The 13,269-nt window shown below is 38.5% G+C and overlaps 2 protein-coding genes across 5 annotated transcripts in view; one reads left to right on the forward strand and one right to left on the reverse strand.

The window, feature by feature from the left end:
- The first annotated feature begins 5,526 nt into the window (after positions 1–5,526).
- On the forward strand, positions 5,527–6,699 carry LOC108866175 (uncharacterized mitochondrial protein AtMg00810-like). Its single transcript, XM_018644357.2, has one exon. The coding sequence runs from the start codon at positions 5,527–5,529 to the stop codon at positions 6,697–6,699; it is 1,173 nt and encodes a 390-aa protein (XP_018499873.2).
- Positions 6,700–9,448: 2,749 nt separating this feature from the next.
- Positions 9,449–13,269, reverse strand: part of LOC103934681 — a 59,991-nt gene continuing 56,170 nt past the window's right edge. For 3 of the 4 annotated variants that reach the window (XM_048580969.1, XM_048580968.1, XM_048580970.1), the window contains exon 10: positions 11,821–13,177. In XM_048580969.1, the coding sequence (XP_048436926.1) occupies positions 12,047–13,177 (1,131 nt within the window). In that variant the 3' untranslated portion in view covers positions 11,821–12,046. Of the gene's footprint in view, positions 10,018–11,820; positions 13,178–13,269 lie in introns of those variants that run through there. The other variant, XM_048580971.1, reaches the window with a different exon arrangement.

The following is a 13,269-nucleotide window of genomic DNA, read 5'->3' on the forward strand; positions in this document are numbered from 1 at the left end:
AAAGACTAATGAGCATAAGTTGTAGAATGTGTTGAATCACTTAGCCAACCATTCACCAGCGCAATCACACAAAATATTTATACAGGACGTCCCTTCGATACTTGAGACGCAAGAAACGTACAAGTACAATGAAATCTTTGCATATAATACACAAGATTCACCATTAAATGAATTCTCCTGAGAAAGTTTAAATTCAACGTCACCTCACTTTCTTCCTGCCAATGCCATGTTGGGAAAGAAGAAAATGCAGGTCTGCAACAAATTCAAGAAACACACAATTATATAAATAATCAGAAACTAAGGAGCAATTGGGCAAACACATAAGATATGTAGATGGAAAAATGAGAATGAAAGCAAAAATCAAAGATATATAACCATGATCAGAAATCGAAATCGAAATCAAAAGGCAGTTTGCTTGTCCTTTGGGGTTGATTGATTGAGTGGAAGAAGTGGGGTGGATGGTTTTGAGAGCAGACAATGTCAAGAGGCGGTTGCCAAAATTGTTGGGCGTTAAAACCCGTTGGCATTCAACGCGAAACTCGAGGAAATTTCCGTCTCATCCAACGGCTCACCGCACCTCTCCTTGGTTGCTGCCTTTTGAAATGGGAAATAAAGGAAAAGGGGCCGGGAGAGCCATGCGAAGGATAGATGGGGTCTGAATTCTACACTGCCACAATGTGCCGGAATAACGGGGATGCTTCTACTTCTATTTGTACCCAATATTTTTTACTTTTTACGTAACTTATATTGTATGGATACACGACATCCTAATAAATATCCTAATTTTAATAATTGAGTTTAGACTTTTGGTTTCGGATTGTGACCAAATAAATTGGGTTAGATTATGTATAAATCTATTAGAAAACTCGACAACGACCCTTATATTCTTACTCTTTCGTGCATAATAGCTTCACATTTTTAGAGCGTGTTCATACTTCAATCATGCTCTTGATCATTACTTTGCACGAACCTAGTATCAAAGACAAATATTTTGATTCTGAGCTGACATAACTTTGTTAGTTTTATGATATGTAATTATAGTTACTTTTGTGATATGGTATTATATGAATCCTTCTGTCAAGATAAAGTAGATTGTTAGTTTATGAAGAATCGAAAATGATAGGTTTGGCCTGTAAATAATACGAACTTAGTCTTTTAAGTTTCTAGATGACTATACATATCTCTCAACTCAATCACAAGAGTTCGGGTGTCAAGTCATTTGACATGATTAATCAAATTGGTTGAGTTAGGGTTGACTAGAGTTCGAGATGGACACAAAGTGAGGAATAGAGAGCTGGAAAATTTGAAATTGAAGATCTATTATGTGAAAAATCATGGTAACTATGAGAATGTGAGGACAAAGATAGTTGAGTGACCAAACTATGCAAAGGGCTTATAAGAGGTTGAGTTACTCTCCATATTGTTAATTAGTTTTATGGTGGAACCTTAGCTTTCTTCATGGTATCCGAGTAGGTTGACCCACGTGTAAAGCCCAATGGCCACATGTGCTCACAGCACCTTGTTTGTATTATCCACATGTTAGGCTTGAAAATTCGCCACACGTGAGGGGGGCGTGTGAGAATGTGAAGACAAAGTCCCACATTGGTGAGGGAACAATCCATACAAGGGCCTATAAGATGTGGGACTATTCCCTATATAACATATTGCTAATTAGTTTTATAGTGAAATCTCAACTTTTATCAGTAATAGTGCATGAAAATGATGATATCATAAAAATTATTAGTGAAGCGTGATCTTAACAGTATATAATGAATGGTCAGATAGTGTGCCATGTGTCAATGGATTAGTAGGTTTGTTATAAGGAGGTTAAGGCAGTTATAAGGTGTCTTAGTGAACAAGCTAGAGTGTAGAATATATAACAAATGTAATGATTGTAATTTAATGATATAGAAAATATTACAACAATTCATTTCTCTCTTTTTCTACATTTCTTTCCTTATCTCTCTAAAACCTTCACCGTCATTTCTGCATTATTACATTTCTGCAACATAATCAGTTGCTTTACATGGTATCAGAGCCGATCGAGCTCTTCTTGCTTGAAAGGTTATCTCGATCTTGGATCTCTTGCTTCCGCCGCTCCAGATCTTCTTATTCTTCTCTGATATCTTGGATTTCTTGGTTTCGGAACTTCAATAGTTTCCCTATCTTGCAATTGTTCATCTTTACAATCGTGTCCGCCAAGTGTTTGATATATTTCCTGTGTGAATTTTTCTTCAGCAAGCTGCAATGGTGATTGCTACTCAACTACAAATTGTGCAATCGCCAATCACCTCTCTTATTTCTATCGTTTCTACGTCGGTCACTGTCAAACTTGATGATTCCAACTATCTCACCTGGCATTTTCAGATGCAATTGCTACTTGAAGGTCATGGAATTATGGGGTTCTTGGATGGCTCTCTTCCTTGTCCTGCACGGTTTATTTCTTCTGGTTCTGGGGAGTCTGATGTCAATTCTGGGGATTCATCATCAAGAATTGAAACAAATGAATACAAGGTATGGAAAATGCATGATAACGCTTTGATGTAGCTCATCACTGTGACACTTTCCCCATCGGTTGTATCTTGTGTCATTGGCAGCACAAGTGCTCGAGAACTGTGGATTCGGCTCAAAAGACAATTCTCCATTGTTTCTCGTGCAACCATATTCCAAATGAAGTCTGAGATACAAAATATCAAGAAAGGCCCTGATTCCATATCCCAGTACTTGCAGCGAATCAAGGAAACTCGTGATTATTTGGCAGCTGCAGGAGTGCATTTCGAAAATGATGATATTGTCATCTTAACTCTTAATGGATTATCGGGGGAATACAATACCATCAGATCCATCATTCGAGGCCGAGAAAGTGTAATCTCTCTCAAAGACTTGAGATCTCAGTTGCTTGCTGAAGAAGCAATGGTTGAGAATACTGCTGTTACACCATTTCTTTCTGCAATGGTGGCCAAGAATTTTGAATCTGGTTCCAAGAACTCGTCTTTTCCATCCAACGGGTATTCTGGTGGTCATAATCAAGGGGGTCCTGCAAACTCGAGTCAAGGGTATTCGAGCACTCAGTCTTTTGGTTTTTCTGGTGCTCAACCTATCTACTTCAAGAACAATTACAACAAGAACAAGGGCAGAGGTAAATTCAACTATAATACTAATTCTCGATCTGGGAACTCTAGAAATGTCTACAATACTTCTGCTTCCGGTATTCTTGGTGCATCTCCCTCACAATTAGCCTGTCAAATATGTGGAAAATTGGTCATCTTGCTGATACATGTCAATTCAGAAATATTGAGGCCGTTATAGTTGAAGGGTGTCAGATTTGTGGCAAGAAGAATCACACTACTCAGTTTTGTCATTTTCGAAATGCAAATATTTCTGGCACCACCCCTCAAATGACTGCAATGCATGTCAACTCCTCACTATCCACTCCAACATTAAATGCTTCTTCTCAGCAGTTTTGGCTTACAGATTCAGGAGCAACAAATCATCTCACTGCAAACTTGCAAAATCTTTCCTTGGCTACACATTTCCCATCCACAGAGACCATTCAAACTACCAATGGTGCAGGTTTATCAATTTCAGATACTGGTTCATCTGTCACTCATACACCTACTCAAAAATTGAAGCTTAATTCAGTGTTATATGTTCCGAGAATTACTCAGAATTTGTTATATGTGCACAGAATCTATCTCGATAACAATTGTTGGTTAATTTTTTATGCTTTTAATTTCTGGATTCAGGACAAAGCCACATGGAGGATTCTGTACAAGGGGAAGTGTAGTAATGGGCTATATGCAATACCAATATCCAGACCAACTGTGCTCAAGCATGATTTAAAGCTGCATTTCTTGGACAGCAAGTGCATTCCAGTTTCTGGCATAGCAGACTAGGTCACCCCTCAAATTCTATTGTCTCCACTATACTTAGAAAATCTAATATTCCAGTATCTTCTAATGTATTACCTTCTTTGTGTCATTCATGTTTCCAAGGCAAATTCAGCAAGTTACCATTTTCCCCATATGTGTCAAAATCTATAATTCCTTTTGAAATAGTGCATAGTGATGTATGGGGTCCTGCTCCCTATACCTCTATTGATGGATACAAATATTATGTGACATTCATTGATGAATGCACTAGATATTGTTGGCTATTTCCTTTGCATAATAAAAGTGAAGTCTGTTCTATGTTTGTTCGGTTATATCAATTCATTTTCAATCACTTTGCAGTCTCTATTAAAATCTTACAGCGTGATGGGGGTGGGGAGTATACAAGTAATGTTTTTCAATCATTTTTGATAGATAAATGAATCACTCATCAAATTTCATGTCTTTATACTCGAGAGCAAAATGGACTGGCAGAAAGAAAACATAGACATATTGTTGAAACCTCAATCACCTTGCTACAGACTGCATCCCTACCTGCATATTTCTGGTCTTTTGCTTGTCAAACTGCAATATACCTTATCAACTATAAACAACCAATCCCCATTTGAGGTTCTTTTTCAATCTGTTCCAGATGTTCAACACTTGAGGATTTTTGGTTGTGCATGTTTCCCATTGTTAAAGCCTTATACTAGTAACAAATTGCAACCTAAAACCAACATATGCATTTTTCTGGGATATGCATCCAAGTACAAGGGGATATATTCGTTTTGACGTTAGCTCAAAGAGATCTTACATCTCGAGACATGTGATATTTGATGAGTATGATTTCCCATATTCCTTTCTTGTCCAAAAGTCATATATCCATTCACAGAGGTCTAGTTCTCAAAATCCAGTGAGTTCAGTATCTGTTACTAGTAACAATACAATTGTTAGAGCACCATCAAATCTTTTTGTGTCTAGTCCTAGTGTTACACCTACCTCTGCCAATGCCAGATTTCTTCATTGCCTAAATACACTGGATCCTTCTCAGTCAACATCAACAGAAGACACAAGACAACCCATTACTAGCACTTCACCCCAGTGTACTTCCTCTACCATCCCTATGGTTCCTGAGTTTCAACTAGAAACTTTACAAGTAATTCTTCCTATCCCTCCATTAAAGTTACACCCTATGCAAACAGGATCAAAGAGTTGAATTGTCAAGAAGAAAGCATTCCTTGCCATGGCCTCTGAGAATGCAGAAGTGGATTTATCTCAGATTAAGCCAGTTTCTTACAAATCTGCTATGAAATCTCCAGTATGGTTTAAAGCTATGGAGGAGGAAATACAAGCCTTACATTCTCAGCACACTTGGTCCTTGGTTCCTTTACCATCAAACAGAAATCTTGTGGGGTGCAAGTGGGTTTTTAAGATAAAGAGGCATGTCAATGGAACTATTTCAAGATACAAGGCTAGACTTGTGGCCAAGGGGTTCAATTAAGAGGCAGGTATAGATTATGGTGAAACATTCAGCCCTGTAGTTAAGCCTACTACAGTGAGACTTATTCTTGCATTAGCTGCACAGTTTGGTTAGGGTTTAAGACAGCTTGATGTCAAAAATGCATTTTTGCATGGAATCTTGCAAGAAGAGGTATACATGGCACAACCTCCTGGTTTTGTGGATTCTATCTATTCATCATCAGTATGCAAACTTCACAAGTCTCTATATGGTCTCAAACAAGCCCCAAGGGCATGGAATGAGAGGTTTACTAATTTTCTGCCTTCTCTGGGGCTTCAAACAACTTATGCAGATACGTCCTTGTTTGTCAAACACACTGAATCTGGGGTTGTCATCCTCCTCCTTTATGTGGATGATATAATCATCAGAATGAGTGCAACAACTATCATTTCAGAAGTCATTTCTGCATTAGCAACAGAATTTGATATCAAGGATCTAGGCTCACTCCACTATTTTCTTGGAATTCAAATTACACAAACTGCAGAAGGGTTATTTCTATCTCAGCATAATTATGTTAATGATTTGTTGACAAAGACAGAAATGCATCAGTCAAAGCCTTGTGCTACTCCTTGCCTGCCTCATAATCGGCTTCTAAAGGATGATGGAACACCATTTGATAATCCTGCGTTGTACAGAAGCATCGTGGGAGCATTACAATACCTCACTTTCACAAGACTCGACATTGCATTTTTTGTGCATCAAGTCTGTCAGTTTATGCATTGTCCCATGAAGTCACATTACTTGGCTATCAAAAGGATATTACGATATCTTAAAATGACTCAACATTATGGTATTCAATATGTGAAAGGTGAGTTGGAGTTGAATACATTTAGTGATGTTGACTGGGCAGGGGATCCCAATGACAGAAGATCCACAACTGGATTTGTTGTTTTCCTAGGGACTAATCCAATCTCATGGTCATCCAAGAAGCAAAATACAGTATCTCGCTCATCAACGGAAGCTGAGTATAGAGCCATTGCTACAACAGCTACTAAGATAGATTGGATGAAACAGATTCTTGCATTTCTGCAGATTGACATATCAATTCCATCAACAATGTTTTGTGATAATTTGTCCGCAATTGCTCTTACCTGCAATCCAGTGATGCATCAAAGAACCAAACATATCGAGATTGACGTGCATTTTGTTCGGGAAAGGATTGCTAAACAATTACTTCACATGGAGTTTGTATCCTCTACTAAGCAATTTGTTGATATCCTGACAAAGGGGCTGTCTGCACCGTTGTTCCATGCTCATTGTTGCAATCTCAGGCTTCGTGATCCTCCTCCTGAGCTTGAGGGAGGATGTTAACAGTATATAATGAATGGTCAGATAGTGTGCCATGTGTCAATGGATTATTAGGTTTGTTATAAGGAGGTTAAGGCAGTTATAAGGTGTCTTATGATGCGAACTAAGTAAGCACACAAATTAAAACCCTCTTGTGACAATTGTAGTAAAGATGCAAGTAGGGATCGTTCTAGACCGGGGATTAGGAGGGATTACTAAATCACTTGGACACTGACTCAAAAACGTAAAACAAACATTAAAAACACTAAACTAGACTCAAAGAATGCAAAACTAAACAATAAGACACTAAAACAAACCAAAAGACTCAAAGAATACAAAACACTTATAAACACAAATTAAGACACTTTCTAACTAAATTAGACACTAAGGTAAAGGGGGATTGTGGTTTTGACGAAAATAAATTAAATGCACAAATTGTAATTTACAGGCAGAATTTAAATATGAATGTGATGAAATATGGAATGAATGCTAGCTAGAAGGTTCTTCTCCATACATGTCACACTTGCATACACTTTGATTTTCAGTTGGTCTTTCGATAAATTATGAAACTCAACGCCCCAAATTAACCGTGAATTGCACTAATTAACCCTCAGTTTTTCCACAAGTTATTAAGTTGGATGATTGCATACGACAACCCAAAACATTCCCTACAAGTTCCCTACATGAATTGCATAATAGAGATACAAGCAAGAATCATTAAGTTCTATGAAAAACATAAGCATTGACGAAGCATTCGTTACTATGAATTGCATGAAACTTATGCTAAGAATTCATTCAACGCGATCGTTTTCAAGCGACCTTTACTACTTGTGATTATAAGATTGTAACTATTAGGTGAAACTCCCTCATAATCTAGCATCATATTCATGCATGAAAATTAAGCGTGCACTCTCAATCAACATACATAAATAAGTTATCGATCAAGCAGTTAAACAAATTGAATCCACAACTTATGAAATTCCAACCAAATATAATCAATTCATATTGCAAGCATAAACATGGTTTCGAATCACCCCCTAGCTAACTAGGGGGATTTAGCCTCTCATGTTCACAACAAGAAAAATAAAATTGAATTTAAACATAAAGAACAAAGGATGGATTACACCTAGAACGCCCAACGAATCCACTTGAATTTCTGCGCGTCTAAGTCCTCTTTCCTCTTCTCCTTGATGCGGCAGTGAGGCTAAATGGATGATTTGGATGTTATTTTGGGTTGGGGATGGATTTAGGGAGGATTGGTGGTGCGGCTGTGAAGGGAAATTATGGGATGGTGGCTACGGCTTTTGGAGAGAATAATGGCGGCTGTTAAGGGAAAAATAGGGTGGATGTGTGTGGCGGCTTGGGGAGTGGCAGGGAGAACAAAGTGCGGCTGAGAAGGTGATGCTGGAATGGATGGTGATTGGCGGCAGAGAAGAAAAATGGGTGCAGGTGGCTGCGGCAGGATGAATGATGTGTTGCGGCTGTTAGTCAATGGGAGCACGGCTTAGAATGAAATTAGGGTGGAATAATGGGAAAAGAATGGAGTGCACGGCAGGTAAGAAAATAAAAATGGGATGGTGCTGCTAAAGGACAAAAGAATGGGATATGGTGGCTGCGTGAGATGGAGGAAAAAGTGGAAGTGGCTGCACGGTTAGTGTTAGGGTTTTTTTAAGATGGAATACACGGCTAGGGTAGATGATGCGGCTAAGAAGAATAAAAAATGATATATGGTGCTGAAATAAGGAATGGCATGCATGGGATTTATGGGAGAATTTGGGAGAGTCTTTTTGGGAAGTCATGGCTGAGAAGAAAATATAAAAATCTAGTGGCTACGGCTTAGGGAATGAATTATGAGAATGAATGGATTCAATGGCTTACGAAAATAGGAAATTAAAACATAAATATAAAGGTGCAGCTAGGAAGGGAAATAGGGCTAGGGCCTTGGTTTTGTGTCCTAAAGTGCCTATAAGGCCGTCAAAGTGGCTAGAAAATACGGATGTTTAAGTTTAGGAAAGGTTACCAAAACGGGAAACTTAGGGTTAACTTTCCTAAAATAGGAAACCTTGTTTGAGTAGGATTCCTCGTTTTGGTAAGAATTCATCGTTGGAGTATGAATTCGTCGTTTCTTCAAGTCTTCAACTCATTCATTCCTCTTTCGCTCCAAAAGACTCCAATTTGCATCTTCTTGCACACTTTGGCCTTATAATCTGAAAATACACAAAAGTGGCCTTAAACACTAAAACAACTAAATAAACACAACATAAATGCACGAGAACAAGCTAATTAAGTCGCATGAATATGCTCCTATCATTTTAGTGAACAAGCTAGACTGTAGAATATATAACAAATGTAATGACTGTAATTCAATGATATAATATTACAACTATTCATTTCTCTCTCTTTCTACATTTCTTTCCTTACCTCTCTAAAACCTTCACCGTCATTTATGCATTATTACATTTCTGCAACATAATCAGTTGCTTTACATGTGAGAGGACTTTCTTAAGTTTAGGAGAGAAAACTAATAGAGAAAAATGAGATTTTATACAAGAATTGTAACAGCTCATGTGGAGCTAGGCGTAAGGAAAGGGAATTTATTACCCTTTTGGGGAAAGTACGGGGGAATTTTAGTTATATAAGGTTTTCTGGTCGAGTGAGTATTGAAAGAATTTTTCAGACTCCATTAAGCTTAAGGTGACTGATTGTTTACTTTAGTGGTAGTCCAGAGTTCATGCCCTTCGCTAACAGTTTGGGGGGCATGACATTTTTGATGTGGTGATTTACATCTATGATATTTAAAATCGATAAAATCAGTATCTGAATTTGTTCACAATCAATCATTTTGATCATTTCATACAAATTATGCATTAAATAAGGATAAAATAACAAAAATATCCTCAATTTTTGCCAAATTTTTTTTTTCCTTTACCTCTTGGTGGAACAGGGTTGTCCTTGCTGAATTCAAGAGATGTCCAGTGTAATGGTTCAGCTTTAGCCAGGCGAATTTCAACTTTGGTGGACAGAACGTCAAGTCTGCACTTTTCAGGTATTATCTTTCCAAATAAGCGAGGTTGAAAATAATACGTATCTTCACCAGCAACATCAATGCTAACACTTAGTTTTTGTTCACCAAACTCAACATTAACGTCTTTGGCTGGAATGCCCTCGGTGAATATAGTCACAACCACTTCTTCTGGCTTCTGGTAGAATTCATGCCTGTACTTTGGTTCGACAGATGCAACGGCCAACTCGAAGTGGTCACAACCACTTCTTCGCACGCTTTTTGAGATCGGAAGCCATAGGCGGACAACGGTCCGTGTGGACTGAGGGAGATGGAAGAGTCTAGAAAAAAAGTATACGACTATGGTTAATTCTTGATTTCTTTACGTCTTTGAGATAAGAAACTAAATACAATTTATAGAATTTAATAAAATACAAAATACGTTGATAAATTAATAAACTTTTAATTTATCGATTATTTAATATTTTGCTAAATAATAGTCCTCCTGGGTCTCGAGGCTATTAATTTAAAGAAGTTTAATTATATAGAAAACCAAAAATAAAAACAGGACAAAAAATAAAAATAACCAAAACAGTTCTTAAGAATTTTTTTTAAAAACAATTTTCTTTAAGACTCAAAAACTTGTTTGGTACGCAAATTAAAAATTTTAAATTTTACAACTCAAGGCACCGCTTTAATTTATGGACACGTACTAGCCAGGGCTTTTTTTTTTTGTTTTTTTAGCACATCGATATTTTTACAATAATTATGTGAGGGAGAGTTTAGCTAAACTACATAATGGACAACTTAATTTTGGTATCAAATTTGTCATTCACAAAATTCGAACCTAAGACATCTCACTTCTAAGTAAAGAGAAATATTACTAGACCATAGTACTGAGCGACTAGGCAGGCCTTTTATATGAGAGAAACTTATGTCTAACAGGGGTGTTTTAGCTGTTAGATTTTTGTTCAAAAAAGAAGAAGATATAATGGTTAAACAACCTGAGCATATATACTATATCTCATACTCCAAAACGCCTTAGAACTTTTGTTCGTAGTCATAAGTATACGCCCTTTTTGTGTAGGGAATGAAAAAAAAATAATGATATGGTTTAGTACACCAAGTATTATATAATTGGTTGAAATTTTTTCAAATTTCCAACCACATATGTTATAACTAGATGCACCAGGCTGTGTTTCCGTCACTTAGAAAATCTCTCGGATAAGGAGGAGGATTCTCTTCACTTCTAATCTCTCTCCCCCCTTCCCTCTCCTCCTATTTGAACAATCACAGTTAAGACACATCAACATCTTATATTGATTTATTTATAGAGATAATAAGACAAAAAGTAATGTGCGAGAGAAGGAAATAGATGAAGATGAGAATGAGAGAGGAGATAATCCTATTTCCTCGGAGAATGGATCTTGATCCTACACGCGTCGATTGATTAAGAGAACACATGGGCTTAACCAATTTGGCAGCCTTGTTAGAATTTCCGAGTCAAAGTGTTGGACGTGTAAACTAATCTGAGATCCAAAGTTATAGACTGGTACTTTTCCTTCCCCTTTCGTGATGGACCATACCTTATGATTCATGAAATTGGAAAATTCTCTTTTTTTGTGTGCCACAAAACATACTGCTACTGGCTACCGCTCTCAAGTACAAACCGCAGGCTTTGTAATCTTCGGCTGACTTCGCAAAAAGCAGAAGAAGAAGAAGAAGAAGAAAGAAAACACATTTATTAAGAGAAATCCCTATGGTTTTTGGAAAGCCAAACTTTTGTGTCACAATCTTTGACTCTCTCATCTGCCAAGAGAGTATTGTCATGCACCTTTCTGTGAATGAGGACACCCACCCAAATGAATTGTGCCTTGTTCAAATCACACCACAAATACTCAATTGCTTGGTCAGTTGGCTGGTTCGATCATTTAATATTAATAAGCATATCAATCAGACATGTTATTCATATTACACTGTCGCAACTTATATAGCTTCATATTACACTGTCGCAACTTATATAGCAAGTAACTGACGACGTGATATTATCTAATTGGCTCGTTTTATGGTATGACCCTAGTTGAATGCTTTGGCATACACATTTAAAAGTATAAAAACAAAAAAAAAAAAAAATTAGGCATCACTTGAAAATTGCAACCAAGGGCTATATTTTTCTAGCTGTTAAGTGTTTACAAAATGTTACACTACAGCAAGGTTAGATAGAACCCCCTAAATCTCTAGTCTTTTTACAACCCCCAATGGTAAAAATCTTAATTAAATCCATTCAATTTATCCCCTAAAAATTTGACAAAATTTGAAGAAATAATTCAATTCTTTCTTTAATGGGAAGGAAGCACATTTTACTCACTCTTACTCTGCAGACACAATGGAGTTTCCACCACCAGAGATGTTGCCGGGGCTGTCATCGCAGAGAGCAAACGCCATCTCCAAATTCGCCACAATGTCCGCCATCGTCGGCCTATCTTTCCCTTCCAAATTCACGCAATGCACTGCGGTATACGCCATCAGCTCGATCGCCTCCGATTCATTCACCTCCGGCGGCCCAACCCTCCTGTCCAAAACCCTCACCAACTCCCCGCTCATAATCGCCGGCACTGCGAAATCCACCACGCTTATAGGCGTCCCCTCGTTCTCCGCATCCTTAAATATGGCCCTCTTCCCCGTCAGAAGCTCCAATAGCACCACACCAAATCCATAGACATCGCTCTTTGCTGTCAACAAGTTGAGTCCATAGTACTCCGGATCAATGTAGCCAACCGTCCCTGCCGCCTTCGTTGGCCTAAAATCCGCCTCTGAGTCCGGCCCCATCAACGACAACCCAAAATCAGACACCCTCCCGGTCCAATTCGCGTCGAGCAAGATATTCGATGATTTTATATCTCGATGAATGATAGGCGGCACGGCGTAATTGTGCAGATACTCAATGCCTCTTGAAGCATCCAATGCAACCTTGATCCTCACTCTCCACGAATTCAACAAACTGCTACTCCTCTCCACATTGTTCTTGTCATGCAAGTGATTGAAAAGCGCACCGTTTTTCATGTACTCATATACCAAAAGCCTCTCATCCCTCTCTTCGCAATATCCGACAAGCCTCACGAGGTGCTTGTGATGAACTCTCGACAAGAAGGCAACTTCCGAATCGAATGCCCTCTCCTTCTCCTGAAACTTCTTCATCTTCGAGGCGGTTTCGCCGCGCTTGATCGCAACTTCCTGGCCGTCTTGCAGTTTGCCCCTATATACAACTCCGAAGCTTCCGGAGCCAATCTTGTTCTCCATTGAGAAGTCATTCGTGGCGGCCGTGAGCTCGGACAGTGAAAACTCCTCCGCCCTGTCAGGGTGCTTCGAGGATGTTCCGCTCCTCTGCCGCCGCATGATCCTCGAGCCCTGGTGGCAGATGGTGGACGATCTCGACGGAGGACTATTGTTTGACGTTGTCCCATTGCCATTGTTTGAGCTTGCAGCTCTAGTAATTGTCGGCTGAACAAAGAAATCCAAAAAGAAAGGGTTGAGGGAGAAAGAGAAGAGAGGAGGAAATAAAGTAAGATGATTGGATGAAAGAGAAAGAAGAG

The sequence above is a fragment of a genome, unplaced genomic scaffold, assembly GCF_019419815.1.
Source record: "Pyrus x bretschneideri cultivar Hongxiangsu unplaced genomic scaffold, Pyrus_bretschneideri_v1 Contig16, whole genome shotgun sequence".
Lineage (NCBI taxonomy): Eukaryota > Viridiplantae > Streptophyta > Magnoliopsida > Rosales > Rosaceae > Pyrus > Pyrus x bretschneideri.